This window comes from Pan troglodytes, chromosome 5 (assembly GCF_028858775.2).
Source record: "Pan troglodytes isolate AG18354 chromosome 5, NHGRI_mPanTro3-v2.0_pri, whole genome shotgun sequence".
NCBI lineage: Eukaryota > Metazoa > Chordata > Mammalia > Primates > Hominidae > Pan > Pan troglodytes.
This window is the reverse complement of record NC_072403.2, coordinates 40,926,575-40,943,725: the sequence shown is the minus strand read 5'-3', so window position 1 is coordinate 40,943,725 and position 17,151 is coordinate 40,926,575. Positions and strand designations below refer to the sequence as shown.

The 17,151-nt window shown below is 53.4% G+C and overlaps 1 protein-coding gene across 12 annotated transcripts in view; it reads right to left on the bottom strand.

The window, feature by feature from the left end:
* Positions 1 to 17,151, bottom strand: part of ANKS1A (ankyrin repeat and sterile alpha motif domain containing 1A) — a 202,741-nt gene that overhangs the window by 21,813 nt on the left and 163,777 nt on the right. For 11 of the 12 annotated variants that reach the window (XM_518420.8, XM_024357155.3, XM_063812380.1 and 8 more), the window contains 2 exons: positions 15,443 to 15,509; positions 9,371 to 9,477 (listed from right to left, as the gene is read on the bottom strand). In XM_518420.8, the coding sequence (XP_518420.3) occupies positions 9,371 to 9,477; positions 15,443 to 15,509 (174 nt within the window). Of the gene's footprint in view, positions 1 to 3,406; positions 4,221 to 9,370; positions 9,478 to 15,442; positions 15,510 to 17,151 lie in introns of those variants that run through there. The other variant, XM_063812383.1, reaches the window with a different exon arrangement.

Here is a 17,151-nt window from a genome sequence, read left to right as displayed (position 1 = left end):
TGCAGTGAGCTGTGACTGCGCCACTGCACTCCAGCCTGGGCAACAGAGAGAGACCCTATCTTAAAAGAAAAAAAATTATTGTCAGCCCTCTGTGTTCTAGGCACTAGCTAAGTGCCTTGCACTAATCTCATTTAATCCTCTAAATAGCTCCACTGTAGACAGGGGTGAAAGCCCCATTTGACGGAGGAGGAAACCAAGAGACCTAAGTTACTTTGCTAAAGTCACCAAGCAGACTGTGGCTGGAGCTGGGAGCCTGACCCAGAGCCCACATGCTGAGGCCTGTGGATGGGGCAGGGACAAGGGACAATGGTGGGGGTTGGGGGACTGCAGGAGGGGGATCCAGCAGATAAAAAGCAGTTTGGGAAAGCAGGCTTCATTCATAACCACAATCAGAAAGCCTAGTGTGTGGGGGATGTCACTCTTCCCACTCTTGGGTCTCCAGAGGGAGCCTGGGAAAAGGCAGAGGGCCCAGGGCTTACCGACCTTGAACCAGTGGGAAAGGCCTGGGACCACCCTATCACCTGCCCCACTCTGTCCTGGAGAGCCCAGGGAAGGAAGGCTTGAGTCTTGTGATGAAATCCATGGGCCATGGTGTGGAGGGGCAGTCCTGGGCCCACCAATGGCCGGACGTCAGCCCTCTCTTGCATTGGACGTTCACCCAAACCAAGGCCACTAGATTCTGATTCTTGGGGCCAGAGCTGCGCCAGCCTGGACTCTAGCTCCAGACTTTACACTCGGCCCGCAGCCTCCTTTCCATGTTCGGTTTGCCTGTCTCTTCTCAGACGGTCACTTTGCCAGTTCCCCTGACTGCCCCATCAGTCACAGGAAACTCAAGGCTGAACTCTCCTCTCTTGCAAGAGAAGAAACGAGACAGAGCTATGATCCTGGACTTACAAGGTGCTTCTCCCTGCAGCCCTCCAGCCTCTCCCCTTCACCACCCATTCCCTTTCTCAGACTCAGGGATCAGGGCACTGTGGGAAGGGACCCTCCCAAGAGGGGAGAGGGGGTATGTGGCGGGGAGAACCTGGACACACGAGAAATTGCAAATTACGGCCACAAGGGCAGATTCCGCTAACCAAGAGTAGGGAGGGTAGGAAGAGCTGAGTGCGGGGACAAAGCCACACCCTTGCTGGATTGAGTTTTGGGGCCTGCCTATTCTGGGAGAGGAGCTGCCAAAGCTTAGTAACAAACCCCGGGCAGATGTGGGAGGCATGGCTGGCCCTGCCCTCTTCCCTGCCTGCTCCTCCCCACCCCAGAGCTTCCCCAGGCACAGGCTGGTTCACCGTGACACTGTGACACTGACGCTGTCTCTAAGAACGTGATGGATTTCTCCTGGCCCTCGACCTCTTCCCTACACTAAAAGATTCTTTTGAGTTTCTTGAATAATACAAGTTTATTAGTAGAAAAATTTGAAAATAGGCCAGGTGTGGTGGCTCACGCCTGTAATCCTAGCACTTTGGGAGGCTGAGGCGAGTGGATCACCTGAGGTCAGGAGTTCAAGACCAGCCTGGCCAACACGGTGAAACTACATCTCTACTAAAAATACAAAAATTAGCTGGGTGTGGTGGTGCCCGCCAGTAATTCCAGCTACACAGGAGGCTGAGGCAGGAGAAATCGCTTGAACTGGGGGCGGAGCAGAGGCTGCAGTGAGCCGAAATTTCGCCACTGCACTCCAGCCTGGGGGAAAGGGCGAAACTCCGTCTCAAAAAAAAAAAAAAAAAAAAAAAAAAAAAATGAAAATGAAGTACAAAGAAAAATGTAAAAGCTACCCATAAGTCTATCACCTCAGGGGGAAACATAAGGCCACTGTCCAGTGTATCTTCCTAAGTTAATTAATTTTCTTAAAAAAGGAAGATTGGGATCACTTCTACCATTTTGGTGTATTTTTCTGAGCTATATATTAGGAAAAAAACTTTAGCAAAATTGGGATTATAGGCTGAATGCAGACAGTTTTTCTTTTTTTTCCCCACCACTTGCCACCTGTTTCTTTAACCTGCCTCTTTTCACATGCCCATCTACTGCATGTGAATATCCCCCATGACATTTCACTGTATTTATCAACACCTGTGGCGACGGCACCAACTCAAGCACGCCCGTCACTCACCCTGCCACTGGGCACTCGGGCTTCTCCGGCCTTTGCTAATGCTGGCCGGCTGCTACTACAGGTGGTTTATGCAGTCCCCAGAACATGTTACTCAGCATGTTCGTCTGGGGTGCAGGTGACTAAACACACAACAGGTTTCTGGTCTCAGCCAGGACCAACTTCTGAGGCAGGGGCTATAATGGCCATGGTGCATGGGCCCGGAGAGGAGGGGGAGCACATGTTTCCTCCCAGTCCCAGGGCATCTGCTGTGGGGCTGGCCCGGGGGTGGGGGCAGGAAGAACCATCGGGAGAGGGGACAGAAAGCAAAGAGGAGGGGACAGGGCTCTCTAATACTCACCACTATGGCCCTAATTCTTAATAATGATGGGAAATAGAAGCCATGCTCCCTGAGGCCTGCGTGCAGTCACCCACCTGGGGCGAGGGCTTTCCCAGTACCAGCTACTATGCAAGGCAGCTGTGGTAGAAAGGGGTTCCAATCCCGGTTCAGCTGCTCAAGGTTCTTAAGAAAGCAGGGCCTGCTGAACAAGAGTGGAACCACCTGCCTCACAGGGTTTGCTACCCAGCATCAGCCTGAGGGCAGGAATCAGGCGCTCAGTGGCTGTTTTGTTCATCTGCTCTGCCAGGACTCTGCAACAGAATTTCCCAAAGTAGCCCCACATTGACATCCTACCCTCAACTAACAGCTGGCAGAAGGAGCAGGAACCACTTGGCCTGACCCACCCACAGCTCTCTGCTTTCCTATCCCATACCCAAGCCACCCCTGGCCTCACCTCAAGGGATAAAACTCAGTGGCGACAGCCACCAGGAAGAGTCAAGTGTTACCAGTTCCTAAGGCCTCTGCAGGTGACTTCTGAGGCCCTTGTTATCTGTCATGTCATGGGAAGGGCTCTCAAGGATGGATATGACAGCACATGGGTTTGGGAAACTCTTCCCAGTTTCATGAAAGCACCCCCCTACTCTGACCCCTGTTCTCCCAAGCAGGTCCTTGGTGCCCCCATTCTCTCTGTGGGCAGACATGGCAGCATTCCCACTCATCTCCTGCCTGCCATCCTGAAACACCTTCCTCTTTGAGGTCTTGGCTGAGGTCAAGGTGCCACAGTCACCCCCAAATCAGCCGTGTAGATCTGCTGGGACCAAGTGAGTCTGGAGTCAGAGGCTTGGTCCCAAGACCACCCAAAGCAGCTTTAACTCATGGATCTAAGGACAAGACTGAGACAAAACCAACCTCTGCGGCCTGCAGAGAAAGACTGCTGCCCACTGCCTTTTTCAGAAAAACACCACCTTCCCACCTTGCGTCCTTACATGCGGTTTTGCTCTCTGACACGATGTCACCACACATAACACTGTGTCCTCTTCGGAGTTTATGCCTCATGAAGTAAGTAGGTCAAATGAAGGCCCGCGTGACAGACGACGAACAGGGAGGAAGGGTAACCTGCCGAAAGTCACACAGGGCGGGGACCTGGAGGGGAACCCAGCTCTCCTGACTCCTGGTCCAGTTCCCTTTGCCACTAAGTAGACTCTTGAGTTCTCCTGAGCTTCCCCCATCCAGTTTACTTAACTAACCCGGAGCTTCATAGAGAGCAGGGTGGGGAGGAGGCGGGTAGAAGCAACGGGCCAGGCAGTGGTGGTGGCTGCACAGGCCCAGAAGAACTTGGGGGGCCTGAGCCAGTGCACAGAGCCGATCTGCATCTCATTCCTTGCCAGCTCCTTTCTCAGCCTTTGGTTGAATGGCTCTCAACATGCAGTGGGTGGATGTCTGACCTGGACCAGCCCAGGGGTGATGCACTCACCCAGCCTGACGGGCCCCAGTGCCAGGTTCCAACCTTGTGAGGGCACATGAGCATGAGCCCCAGGGGCTGCATCTTCCTGGGAAGGGAAGATTGGGAGGTGGGAGCACCACTCCAGGTCCAGGGACGTGGCTTCCAGTCCCAGCTCCACGCCACCTGAGGGGCGACAGTGGGCACATTACCGTACTGAGAGCCCGCAATGCGGGGTTTGGCTGAGTGAGTACCTAGACATTCGAGGTGCCAGGAAAGACGCCTCTGCTGCTGCTCACAATGAGGCCAGCAATCAGGAGCGATGGAAGAGGATCTGTCAGCCAGTCCAACTCCACTTTAAAGAGCAGTTGGTCAAATTAGCAGGCATGAAAACAGGCATTCAGAATGTTCCCAGAGTTCCTTCTACTGTAAAGGGGACTGGAGAAGGCCAGAGCAGTACCTGGGGCAGTCAGAGGAGGGCTCCTGAGTGATTCCAGCTGGTCACCTGGAATGCCTGCGCTGCAGTCAGGCAGTGAAAGGGAGGTGGGGCAAGAGGTGCACTCGCTGGAAATAGGCCCCAAGTGAGCCTGCCCCTTGTCTCACTTGCTAAAAGGGCTGCCCTTGGTCAGGCTCCCGAGACCAAGGGAGGGTCTGGCAGAGATGGTGAGGCCCTGGTGCAGCATCAACTCCTGGGATAGCGAGGAATTACATTCTTCCTCCTTGGATAGCAAGGAATTACATTCTTCCTCCTGGGATACCGAGGAATTACATTCTTAAGTGACTACAGAATTTAGCTAGTCCAGGAGGCTGGATCCACACTTGTCTAAGAGGATTCCTTTCCTTTCCAAGCCTCAGCTCCACTGATCCTCCTGTTTAAGGCTCTGCTTCAACTGGGCAGAAAACTCCAAGACAGCAGTCAGCTCATGGAGTGCTGTGCAGGGAGATGGGACGGGGGTGGAGGTGGGGGCTGGGGAGAGGGCCTCTTGGCCATGACCATTCTGATAATGGTGCCCAGTGGCAGCTCGCTTAGGCTGGCAGTGGCCTCTTGGGCCTGGGGCAGAAGAAGGCAAAAGGAGGGATGTCATAGGAGGTGATGACAAGCCCCACTGTTCACGTGAAGCCGGTTTAGAGGGCTGGAGAGTGAGGAGCAAATCCAGGGGACAGGAACAGGAAGGGAGCCTCAGGGGCTTGGGGACCTGGTTGGAAAGTTTCAAAGAAGCCAGTAGAGAAGAACCTCTTGGCCCCAGCTTACGCCTTTGGCCTCTCTTCATCTGTCATTTCTCTCCAACACGTAGGAACAAGCTGGCACCACCTCAGAAACACACAGGAAGACAGCGGGGGCCTATCTGCCACGTGGCAGGAGCCTGCAGAGAAAGAAATTGACGGGAGGAGCAGGCGGCCTCCCATCCGGCCTGGCCGACTCAGTATCCATTTCTAACCCTTCCTGAGCCTGCTGCCAGCCTCATTTCCATCTTCCATTTGTCCACTGCCCCGAGCCATGACTGCCTGCCACACGTGGGCTCTCAGCTGTGCCCTGGATGTCTAAGGTGTGCCTCACTCAAGAGGCTTTTTGCCTGGTGTGGGGCACTAGCAGAGACCATCCCCCCATGCCCAGGGCTCAGAGACCTTGGGACTCTCCCACACGTGGCTTTCGAGAGCCCTGAGGTCAGGCCCAGCCATCTCTCCCGCCTGGTCAGGGCCCTGCCCGTCACTGCCCCCCAGCAGCCTCCTCCCTCACCAGAGACAGGTTGGCCCCTCTCAGCAGGCCTTTCCTCTCTCTGTGATCTTTCCAAGTCCCACCATCTCTACGAAACCCCTGGGACAGACAGCAGAACCCAGAGGTTCAAGGTTGGACTTGGCTCTGCCACTTGGGCAGCAGCAGCATCTCTGCCATCCAGGCCTCCTCCTCTGCTGGCGGTGCTTGCCAGCCTCCGCTGCACTTGACACTGGCTGCTCTTTTATGTGCTTTGTTTTCCCAGCTGGACCATCAAGTTCCTTAAGACACCTACGTTATTTGCTTTTCTGATTTCACATCTATTCATGGTGGGAAACTGAGAAAAACGATTACACTCCAAAGAGGAAAATGAAGCCCCCTGGAGTCCTCCTGAGATAGCCACTGAAAACATCTTGGCTCACTCCCTTGCACCTCCTATGCATACATGTTTTCTTTTTCAGAAATTAAGATCATATTGTGAATTTCTGTGTCAGTTTCTTCACTCAGCACTACAAGGGGGACATTCCCCACATTAGCAATTCTTCAAAAATGTGGTTTTTTAAATGTCTACTTAGCACTCCAGCATCAGGACCACCATCGTTTATTCAATCAACACTTCTGTGAAGGGCATCAGGCTGAGTGAAGGGCGTCAGACCTGCGCTAGCACGCCCGGAGCTACAAATTTGCCAACCACCAATTACCTTCCTTCCGTGCTGATTAAATGCATTTCCTCCCTTCTCTTAAGAAAGCCCATTTCCTGTGGATAAGATTTGTGGTGAAAATGGAACCAGCTACGATGCAGGTGCAGTGTGGTGGGCTCGTGGGCTGGCTGGCTGGCAGATGTGTGAGCCACATTTCCCTCTCTCCCTGCATCTGGTGTCAGTTCCACCATCCTAGGGAGCACCTGGCAGCCCCCACTGCCCTGGCCCTGCCCCTCTAAATCAAAGGCCCTTTCTGTCTGTAAGCAAGACAGTGTGGATAAAGTTCAAGTTGCCTGCCTGTCCAGCTCAATCACCACATCACAGGAGGAGAATAAGAGGGCATGGCACCTGGAGGCTGGGGCAGAGGTCTTCAGTTTTCTGAAGGGCTTAAACATGTTCTGTGTGGTCCCAAAACGTAAACCTGGGACCAAGAGACAGAAGCCACAGGAAACAGATTTTGACTCAATATAAAGAATGCTCTACATCAGCCAGTACAATGCAAAGAATGAATGGGTAACCTCCTTACAAGGTAGTGAATTCCTTGTCACTAAAAAACCATCATGGCAGAGACTACTTGGAAGGGATTCGGGCAGAGAGGGCGATCAGACCACATGGCGTTACAGTCCCTTCCACTCTGAGAGGGAGCTGTGTGATGTGCACAAATGCCCTGTACTTCTCCTATGACAACTCGCAGGGCCCTATCACAGGGGAGATCCCACAGCAACACCATGACTGTCAAACAGCCTCAGTTTCCAGACGCTCCTCAGACATGTCCAGCCTGGCTTCCTGGAAGCTACTTCTGCATCTTGTAGAAGAATCTCCAGGGCATTTCAGAACCAAGGGAAATATTGTAGCCTATTGGAAACCTAACCACATGGGATCCACCGTAGCTAATGCGATGTAAGTTATCCACATGCAATGAGGGAATATTTCAATAACAGAAACGCTCCCCTTCCCAAGTTGCCTTCTTTTTTTAGGCTGCTAAAACATAATTTGCCTGACAGCCCACGTGGCCATTCACACGTGGTTACCCAGGATGCTGTGCACAGCAGGCCACTCTAGGTATCTGAGGTCCCGGCTCAACCGAGGGGTGCTCGACGTTCCTTCTTGTATAGACTCCACCTGCCAGCACTGAGAGCCCCTGGAAGGACTGAGCTGCAGGCCGCCCTCAATGAGGGTCCTTCCAGCATAGGAACAGACGCATCTTACAGAGGCCCTGCCCTGTGCATGAAGCTTTGGCCCAAGGCTACACTTCTCCAAAGGCCTGCTCAGCTGCTCTCTGCTCCAGTCCTACGGAGTCTCAGGCTATTTGAGGGGTAGGAACCCTGTTCTTTCCAAAATCAGCAGAAGGAGAGGTGGGAAGCAACAGCTCAGCCTCTAGCATCTTGAAGTACAGGGAGGGAACACCCTAAGACCACCCTCACTTGCCCATCTGACGGCCAGCCTGAGGAAGGGGTAAGTTGAGAGAAGGAAGGCCCCTCAACACTCCGAGCCAGGGGCCAACCTGGGTCCCCACGCATTGCCTGAGCCCCCGCTCCACCCCGAGTTTGTCATCCTTCCCCGAGGAACGTGGTGAGTCAGGAGTTAGGTCATAAGAACCATAAATACATTCAGTTTAACTTTTAAAAAGAAAAAAAATTGCTATTTTAAAACTTAAGATTTCTAAAAGCTGAAAATTAACTGTCCCAAAGCTGGCTTGGGAAGGGTGCATTGTTGCACACCACAGTATCTTTTGCCCTGGAGTTGGAGATGGCTCTGGGTGAGGTGGGTCCCTCCTGGAAGCCTCAGGCCAGCTCCCTGGGCAGGCCACTATTCAGGAGGCACCAAACACAACCCGATCAGCGAGAAACCCTCAGAAGCCCCCATTAGAGAACAGAGTGCAGGTGGTGCGAGCTGCATGCTGACTCTGACCCCAGCCCTCAACTGAGGCAGCGGAGCAAGGCGGGCACAGGTGAGAGAGATCCCCTCGGAGCGGGTGGGTCTAACTCAAACCAAGATGACTCAGGCTAGAAGGTGACATAAAGCACATAGGTGGCCACGCCCCCATCCCTGTATCCACAGAGAAGAAAGAGGCTGTGCAGCAGAGTGGCTGGAGCCTGATCTCCAGATCCAGAGCACTAGACACACATTTCCACCCTGCCAATGACTGACAGTGTGACCCTGAGCAAGGGACCTACCTCATTTCCTTCATCTGGGCAATGGAGATTAATACGAGTCCACATCCCAGGGCTGCTGGGAAGATTCAATGAGCTAATTCACGCAAACCACTAAGAACGGCGCCAAGCACACAGTAAGCGCTAGTGAGAAGTGTCAGCGACCATGATCACTAACTTCGGCTCAAATGCCTGCTCCTGGAAGCAGGCCCGGCGCATGCAGATGCCTCTAGAAGGGCTTCCAAGAGAGGGACAGTGACAGGTACCCTGATCAGAGCTACTTTCTGAAATGACAGAGTGTGCACCAGATCCTGAGCCCAGGGTCCTAACTGGGTCCCTATTCTGCAGGGATCCAGAGGAAACACCCTGGTTTCTCTTTTTATTTTTGGCCCTTTGTGTTTTGTGAGAGAGCTTCTCAAAGAAGCAACCAATCCTCCAGGCCATCAACTCAGCCTTTCCTCTGGGCCATCTCTGAGGCCACGGGTATATAAGGCTGTGTAACTCTGGACTCTACCCCAGGCACTGGGCCTTGGCTGGGCAGGGAAGGGGTCTTTCTGCTGGAGGCAAGGCTCCTTGCTTCAGTGACAACTCACTTGACACCAAGTTTTGAGAAATAAATAAAACTCCTCGTACCCAGCCTTGATGGGATACACAGCCAGGGAGGGGACACAGGGCTGAATCAGGGACCCTCCTTCTTGGGAAGCAGATCTGCAAAGAGAGCTCCCTCTGGAGCCGTTTCTGGGGCAGAGGGAGAGGGACAGTTTGGGAAGAAGGCACATACCACCTGGCTGACTTCCTGGTGTCTGAGTGACCTCAGTGAGCTTTCCCTGGGATTCGGGTCTACGTACTGTTGCAGACTCCTGTGGGGCCAGAGGGGAGGCCAGGGAGGCCTGTTTCCACTGAGCAGCACCCTGCCATTGAGGAGGCCTGCAGCCACTTACCAGGAAGCGGACATCGTCAAAGCCATTCAGAAGCAACTTGCTCTCATACTGCTGCAGCCCAATCGACTCCAGCCACTCCCCGACACTCTGCTCCAGCGTCCGCGAACCTGACGAGAGAGGAATCGGCAGACGCTTGAAAAGGGAAAAACCGTTAAGGCGGTAGCAGCGGCACTCAGAGGAAGATAGATGGCATTGCCACATCATAGTCATTACCATGAAACAGCCAAACTATATACAAGAGACCAGAGAGCAGCGGACACGCAGCTCCTCTTCTGTGTACAGCCAAGGACAGGACCACCTGGTGCTGTCCACACACTGCCCAGCCTCGGGCGGCTGCTGCCCACTCACACCCCCAGGTCTGAGCTGCTCCAGGGCCACGGCTGCACATGCATGATCTCTGCCCACAGGTCGGGGGTGGGGGAAGCCAACCCCCAACAGTCTCCAGGTCAACTCCTCATCAGCGTGCGTGCTGAGATATTTCAGAAAGTCTGTCCCCACAGGCACTAGAGGGGGCTGAGGGAGCTCCTAAGTGCCCACAAGCCCCGCCGCTCCTCTCATTCATGCAACTTCTGGAGCCCCTGTGGGGCCGTGGCGAGGGGCAAGTTCTGCGACCTTGCAGCATAAACCAGTCAGGAGGGAGCACACATCTTCATGCAGCTGAGGGACACAGGCACACAGCGAGAGCTCCGGGAGGGAAGCAGCAGCGGCGGCTGTTCACCGGGACCCAGCACATGCAACACAAGCAGCACAGAACACGGCAGGGGGAGAAAAGAGACTTTTACTTGTTTTCCCCCAGCAGTCCCGGAATAAGCAAACCATGGCCACCGGCCCTTTGTGCTCAGAGGCTCAAGGCAGCAACGGGCTGAGTGGGGCACATGGGCCGGGGCTCGGGGGTCGGGCTCAGGTGTGGCTCTGCTGGGACGGCAGCATCGCATTCCGCCGGGCTGCGCGGCCAGTGGGCCAGGAGCCCGATCCACAGCTAGACTCTGGCAGCTGGCGAGCAGGGCGTCTCCTGGGCCAGCACGCCGTCTGAAGTGTTGCCTTCTTGGGCCGGGCTGGTTTTCAGGGGCTGGGCATTCATTTTCCTCTTCTGATAACAGCTGTTCCAGTGACTCACCTGCCTGCTCAGGTAGAAAGCAGGCAGGCAAATTCAGTTCTTGGGTAAAGAAGACAAAACCCAACCAGATAAAAGAGAGAAAAAGGAAGTGGTCCTCTGTCAGCTGAGCTGTGGCGGCTTAAGTCTATTCACGTCCTGCGCTGTTCTCTCTTCGGCTGAGTGATAAAGACAGCCACAGTCGTCCCAGGGTCTCCGGATCTTGGCGTTCTCCTCTAAGGATGAGCAGGGAAGGGAGGACATCTATTTGCTCCTCGATCAGGATGGGGATTTTGGTGGTGCAGGGAGGACAAAAGTTCAGCCCTTTCTGGCAGACCTTGGATGTTCTGAGCTGGATGCCTGAACCCCAACCTACTTCTCTGATTCTTGTGGGCAAGAACAGATGAAAGAAGGAAAAAAGTGAAAAGGAGGAAAAAGAGGTACAAGGAAGGAAAAGGAAGAACCAACTATAAACACATCACCTCCAGTGAACTCCTGACACGGTGAAAGTCATTCTGCCGTTCCCAGGTACTTTCTGCCCCTTGGGGCAGGACAATGCCAACTTCCTTGGTTATCTACAAGACCCTGGTGACCAACTCTGCCAGCCTCCACTCCCTCTCCTCTGTCTCCTGCAGAACAGATGATGGTCAGGGACCCGGCGGCCTTCTGGATGCACGCTGCCGCAGCGCTCCAAGATGCCGAGTCTGGGGGATACTTGAGCTCCCCTGCCCTTGAATGGGGAAGTCTGCTCCAGGAGCCTACGTGGCAGGTTCTTCTATGCCCATGAAGTCAAGTGTCCCCGGGTGCTGATTCATTCTTGCTTGTAATCCCCCAGCCGGGCAGCTGTGGTCCTGCCTGCTGCCGGTGGATGTGCGCGCTGACAGAGCCGCAGCAGAATGCTTTGTCTAAAGGCTCCTGGGCTCCACGCTGCCTGCTGCTGGCTCCACAGTCCTTGCTCACTCTCGTAATGTCTGGCCCTCCCCTTCCTCCCCTCCTCACCCTCCCCCTTCCAAGCTCAGGAAAATACATCAGGGATCGGACATCACATCGGAGCAGAAGCAACTGCTGCTGTGGCTGCTGAGGGAGAAGGAGACAGCAGCACTAGCATCAGAGCGAAATGACAGATTTCCCAATAGCCGATGTTGGCTGCACAAATGCATATGAAGGGCGGAGATATGAAACTTTACCTCTAGCTCCAGGGGCTGGAAACAGCTTGTCAGGAAGAATAGAGAGGGACTGCTCCTAGAGCTTTGTTCGACAGTTTCCAGGACAGCCAGGAGAGGACACAGGAATGACCAGACCCAAAGGGCATAGCCCACAGGTAAGTGACCCCCCTACTTGCCACTTTACGAATGACTGTGCTTCTTATAAAAACAGGCAATGAAATAAGGCCGTTACACTTGATGTTCCTTAGGTGAGTATACCAAACAAATTGGGGACGGACTTCTCTTGGGGCCTGTTAGAGCCCAGGGGAAGTGCCCCACCCCAGAGCAGGCCACTCACACTCTGGGGGAGGACAGCGATGGCCAAGGGCAAGGGGGAAACCAGGGCCAAATCCCAAGTACAGATGGAGACAGGCCAAAAAGATAAAACAGGTACAGGGACAGAAGTCCAGGGCTTCTAAATATGCCCTGGACACATTACCCTCTAAATATGCTGGGAGATACTGGTATCCCAATAGGCTGTAGATGAGCCCTGGAAAAGAGAGGGTTCTCATCAGGCCCCAGAAGGATCCTGCTTGACCAGCTACTCAATACCTAACATGGCTGGCTTTATCAGAAGACAGCCAAGCAAGTTCCCTTCTGCTTGACGGAGAAGGCCTTTGTTGACAGAGCCAGAGTGGCCTGGGCCAGTGGGAAGGCATACCCTCCTGGACTCCTGAGAATGGGAGTTGGCACAGGGATGAGTTAGCTGTAAACACTTCTGTTGGCGATTCAGCTAACTAGCTCCAGTGGTGGCAGCCCAGGGGCCTGTGGCCCTAAAAACAGAACTGAGACTCCAATGCTGTGGTCGTGCCCTTCGGCTGGGGGGTGCGGGCGCCTCTGCAAAACCAGTGGTGCTGGGCAATCCCACACTTGGTGCAGGGCTGCCTGCTGGAGGGCCTGCTCCTCCTCTACCCAGGCTAACCCCAGAGCCCAGATCTTTTCTCCCTGATCCTGACGCCCAACCCAAGGACAATCTGAACCCTGATACTGACCAGTCAAAATAAACAGTGATTCCATTTTGGTCCAAGTTGAAGACGGTACTCCCTGAGATCCTGGGGAAAGCCCCCTCCTGACCCATCAGACAGGGTTCATGGGCAGGCCTGAGCCCATCCTCTCCACGCTTCAGCACCTGGCAGTGGTGCAGACACAGCAGCCTGGGGCTCTGCAGCCCGGGTGGATGAACCCGCTGTTTAGGTGGTCCCCCACATGTGCCTGTTCTTGACTTTCCCAAGCTGGACTATAGAGGATGGTTCAAGAAAATGAGTACTAAAACAAGACTGTGTGCTGGGATCCAAAAACCCAAGGGTAGAGACAGACTGCCCCTCAACACTCATATGGGTTCACGGGGGACAAAAACTGGTAGGTGGGGCCAGGCATCGTGGCTCACGCCTGTAATCCCAGCACTTTGGGAGGCCGAGGAGGGTGGATCAGGAGGTCAGGAGATCGAGACCATCCTGGCTAACACGGTGAAACCCTGTCTCTACTAAAAATACAAAAAATTAGCCGGGCGTGGTGGCGGGCGCCTGTAGTCCCAGCTTCTCGGGAGGCTGAGGCAAGAGAATGGTGTGAACCCGGGAGGCAGAGCTTGCAGTGAGTGCACTCCAGCCTGGGCGAAAGAGCGAGACTCCGTCTCAAACAACAACAACAACAACAATAAAACAAACAAAAAAAAACTAGTAGGTGGGATCAGACAGGAGACCAGATGTCACGGGAAGAGCTCAGCATTAACCCTTCCAAGGGGAGGGCTCGTCCCGAGGTGCTGCCACATCTCCCGACTTATCAAATCCAAGAGGCAATGGCTGTTTCTGACTCACAGCTCTCAAGCATATGCAAGTGATTTTGGCTCCTGCTCCTTGGACACAGAAAGCAGAAAGCATCCTCAATGGAACTGACTGCTGTCCCTCCCATCCCTGTGGTCAAAGCACAGCTTTGAAAATGGTAACAGTGTTTGTCTCAGTCCTGAACATCCACTTCCCGCAAACACTCAACCCTTGGAAAAGCCTGCAAGCTACAACAGAGTGTGAGATGGCTTGACTGAGTGTAAGCAACAGATCCTGAAAACAGATCCACAAATTTAGCCAGGAAAGCCACCTCTGCAGACTCCAGCATAATCCAAGACTGACGAAAACGGACCAAGCTCAGCTCAGCCCTCTCTGCTAGCACCCAGGGAAACATTGCTGCTGGAGCGATGGTGGCTCTGGGAACCAGGACTGAAAACTGTGGAGGGAGCCACGGCCAGCGAGCAGAAGCCTCTGTTCTCTAGGTTTCTCGATATGAGTAAGTAATGATTTCATGGACAAAAGGAACACAGGGCCGGGTGTGGTGGCTGACACCTGTAATCCCAACACTTTGGAAGGCCAACACAGGCGGATCACGAGGTCAGGAGTTCGAGACCAGCCTGACCAACATGGTGAAACCCCATCTCTACTAAAAATACAAAAATCAGCCAGGCGTGGTGTTACATGCCTGTAATCCCAGCTACTCAGGAGGCTGAGGCAGGAGAAACGCTTGAACCCAGGAGGCGGAGGTTACAGTGAGCCAAGATTGCGTCATTGCTCTCCAGCCTGGGTGACAGAGTGAGACTCTGTCTCAAAAAAAAAAAAATTTTTTTTAATCTACTACATATTCACAGCAAGCTTGTGAGGTTGACACTATTATCCAAAGGTTGCAGATATGGGGTGAGGGGTGCAGAGACATTAAGTGACTTGCCAAGACACATATGTCTCTAGAGCCAAGATTTCAACCCAGGGCTGTGAGGCTCCAGAGCCCAGCCCGTCCCCCCCAGGCCCCATGGTCTCTGATGTTCCTTTCTCCCTGATGTGCACACTCAAGCCCACCCATCAGACTTCCTGCCCAGGGCCACAGAAGCCCATGGAGGAACCAGAGGTGTCACTTGAGACTGACAGGTCAATCCTGGATGGAGCCTCCCGAGTGAGCAAGAATTTCCACCCCTTCAGGGCAGAGAGGCATTTCCATGAAGGTGAAGACAGGCCAGGCTCCCAGCTGGGCTGCTTTCAGCCTGGATGCCCCAGTGCCCGGACCATCTTTGGATGCTTGGGGGAGAGGTGTGAGATCTGCTCTGAGAGGCATCTTTAAGAGCATCTCGCCTGAGAAAGCAACACAGCACAATCCTATCATCACATAAAACAGCTCAGATGGCCTCCCCATTCCCTGTTTCAAACAAAGAGAACAGAAGCTGGCCTCTCACTACTAGGGCTTAGAAAAGAATGACCAAAGTAGCAGTGATACAGTGTAAGAATGGTAAGTGATGAAGTAAACTGAGTCAGGCACAAGCTGCTGTGGGAAGAGGAAACAGCACAGTCAACCCTCCCAGGCAATTCACATGCATGCTACGAGTCTGAGACCCCTGGTCTAACCCAGTGCTCCGCCACCGTCACGGATGAGACTCTTGAGAGCCATCTTGGAAGCTGCAGAGACCAACGCTGAGGTGCACTCTGATTTAAGCCCATCTAAGAAAGCCCATAAAATAATGAATAAGTTACGACTGTTGATCTAAAAATTTTTCCCAATAGGCAGCTTAAAATTCATTTTGTCCCTTTTCCCCTCCCATATGTAAAAGGAGTCATGGCTCTAAAAATAACAGCAAGATGGGGCTGTCTAGGTATTGGAGACTGAATTATAGGAGCATGACGTGGTCTGAAGCTGACCTCTCCCACCCACTGAATGTCTGTCTTCTGTGTTAGAGGAAAGCCTGAGCCAGAAAAGAGCCAGACTGCCAGTTTCTGTGGGGAAAATGGCCACTTAGTACGGTACCTGAGATCTTCTGCCGTTCCTGAGAAAAGTCAATCCCTTCTCCAATAGAACTCATGATTTTCTCAATCTGAAATGGAAGAAAGAACAAAGAGGAGAGGCAGTCAGGCTTGGGGTAAACCTTACCAGCTCACCACAGCGCCAGTGGGGGCTGACCTCCAGGTCTCTTTCAGATGCTTCCCAGGACCAGCACCAGCCTGCAAGGTATCAGGACTCTGCTGCTCAGGTCTAAGAGAGGCCTTCTCTGGCCCCAGCCCACAGGGTCCGATGTACTGCTCTGAAGGGAGTGAGATGGTGACAGTCTGGGCTTAGCTGCTAGAAATACTGAAGAGCCTCCCTTTCAAGGCATCTCAATGTCACTCCCCAGCAGTTCTCCCAGACCAGCAGAGACTGGGGAGTGGCTGCAACCACAGGCCAGACCTGGCCATTTCATTGCTCACGCTAGAATTTCAATTCCATGAGAGTGAAGACTTTGCTGGCTTTGTTCCATGCTACCCTGAGTGCCTAGGGTAGTGCCTGGCAAATCATAAGCATTCAACAGATAACTGATACTGTATGACCACAAGCTCTGGGGAGTGAGGATGATTTCTAGAGTGCCTGCATACAGAAACCTCTGGGAAGGAAAGGTGAGGCAGGCACTTAGGCCCAAATGGAAGGCCTTTTGCTTCTTGGAGTCCAGCAGTCCTGGATAGAGCTCTGCGTTCAGGAGATGAGATGGGGCACAGACACCTGTCCCTCTTCTGGACCACAGCAGAGAAAGCTAGTTTCAAAGCATCCAATGGCTCCAGCACTGCCCCCAGTATGGACCACCTGTCCCAGCCATCTGGCCTTGGCCACTATGGGCCAGATCCAGGCCCCCTTCCCCAGGAAACCTGGCCAGGGGCAGAACTAGGCAGTGGGGAGCAGCCACCTTCTCTTCTTCCCCTCCTCCTCCTTTTTGGGTTGCAGTGATAATGAGCTCATTCACTGCTCTTTTTCCAAAGGAATGAAAAGAGGACCTTTTGTACCAGGGCTTGGATGCTTTTTCCTCTAAGTGCAAGTAAGGAGCCTGGGTCAGACAATTGGAAAAACAATTCTCCAGCCAGCCTTCAGCTGGCAGACAAAGCCGTGCATCTGACACCCAGCAGAAGAGCACAGAGCAGGTGCCACCTCTCCTCGGGCAGCTGGGGGCTCTGGGAGGTATCTTCCTCCAGCCACAGAATCGACTGCTGGCTCAGGCTGTCACCTGACTGCCTGTTAACCAGACTGCAAGCTCCTTCCCTGAGCTCAGCAAGGCAGAGGGAAACAAATCTGACCCCTGCAGCAAACTGAGGGTGTGTCTCTAAACACTGGCCCCAGCAGCCCAGAGGCACAGGGAGGAAGGATAGTGTCAGAGCAGGCTGGCTCTGCCCCTTGAAGAAAACGCCTCCCTCCACCCCCGTCTCTTTCTCTGGCCATGTCTGTTTCAAGTGCTGCCTCCTTCAGCAGGGGCAGCATGATACAAGGGAAACTCCCCAGACCTCCCAAAGCTTCCATTTATTTTTATTTTTATTATTCTTTTTTTTTTTTTTTTTTTTTTAAACAGAGAAGAGGTCTTGTTATGTTGTCCAGGCTGCTCTCAAACTCCTGGACTCAAGCGACCCTCCCACTGAATAGCTAAGACTCCTGAATAGCTAAGACGACGACGACAGGTAGGTGCCACCATGCCTTGCTATTTTTTTTAATTTTTATTT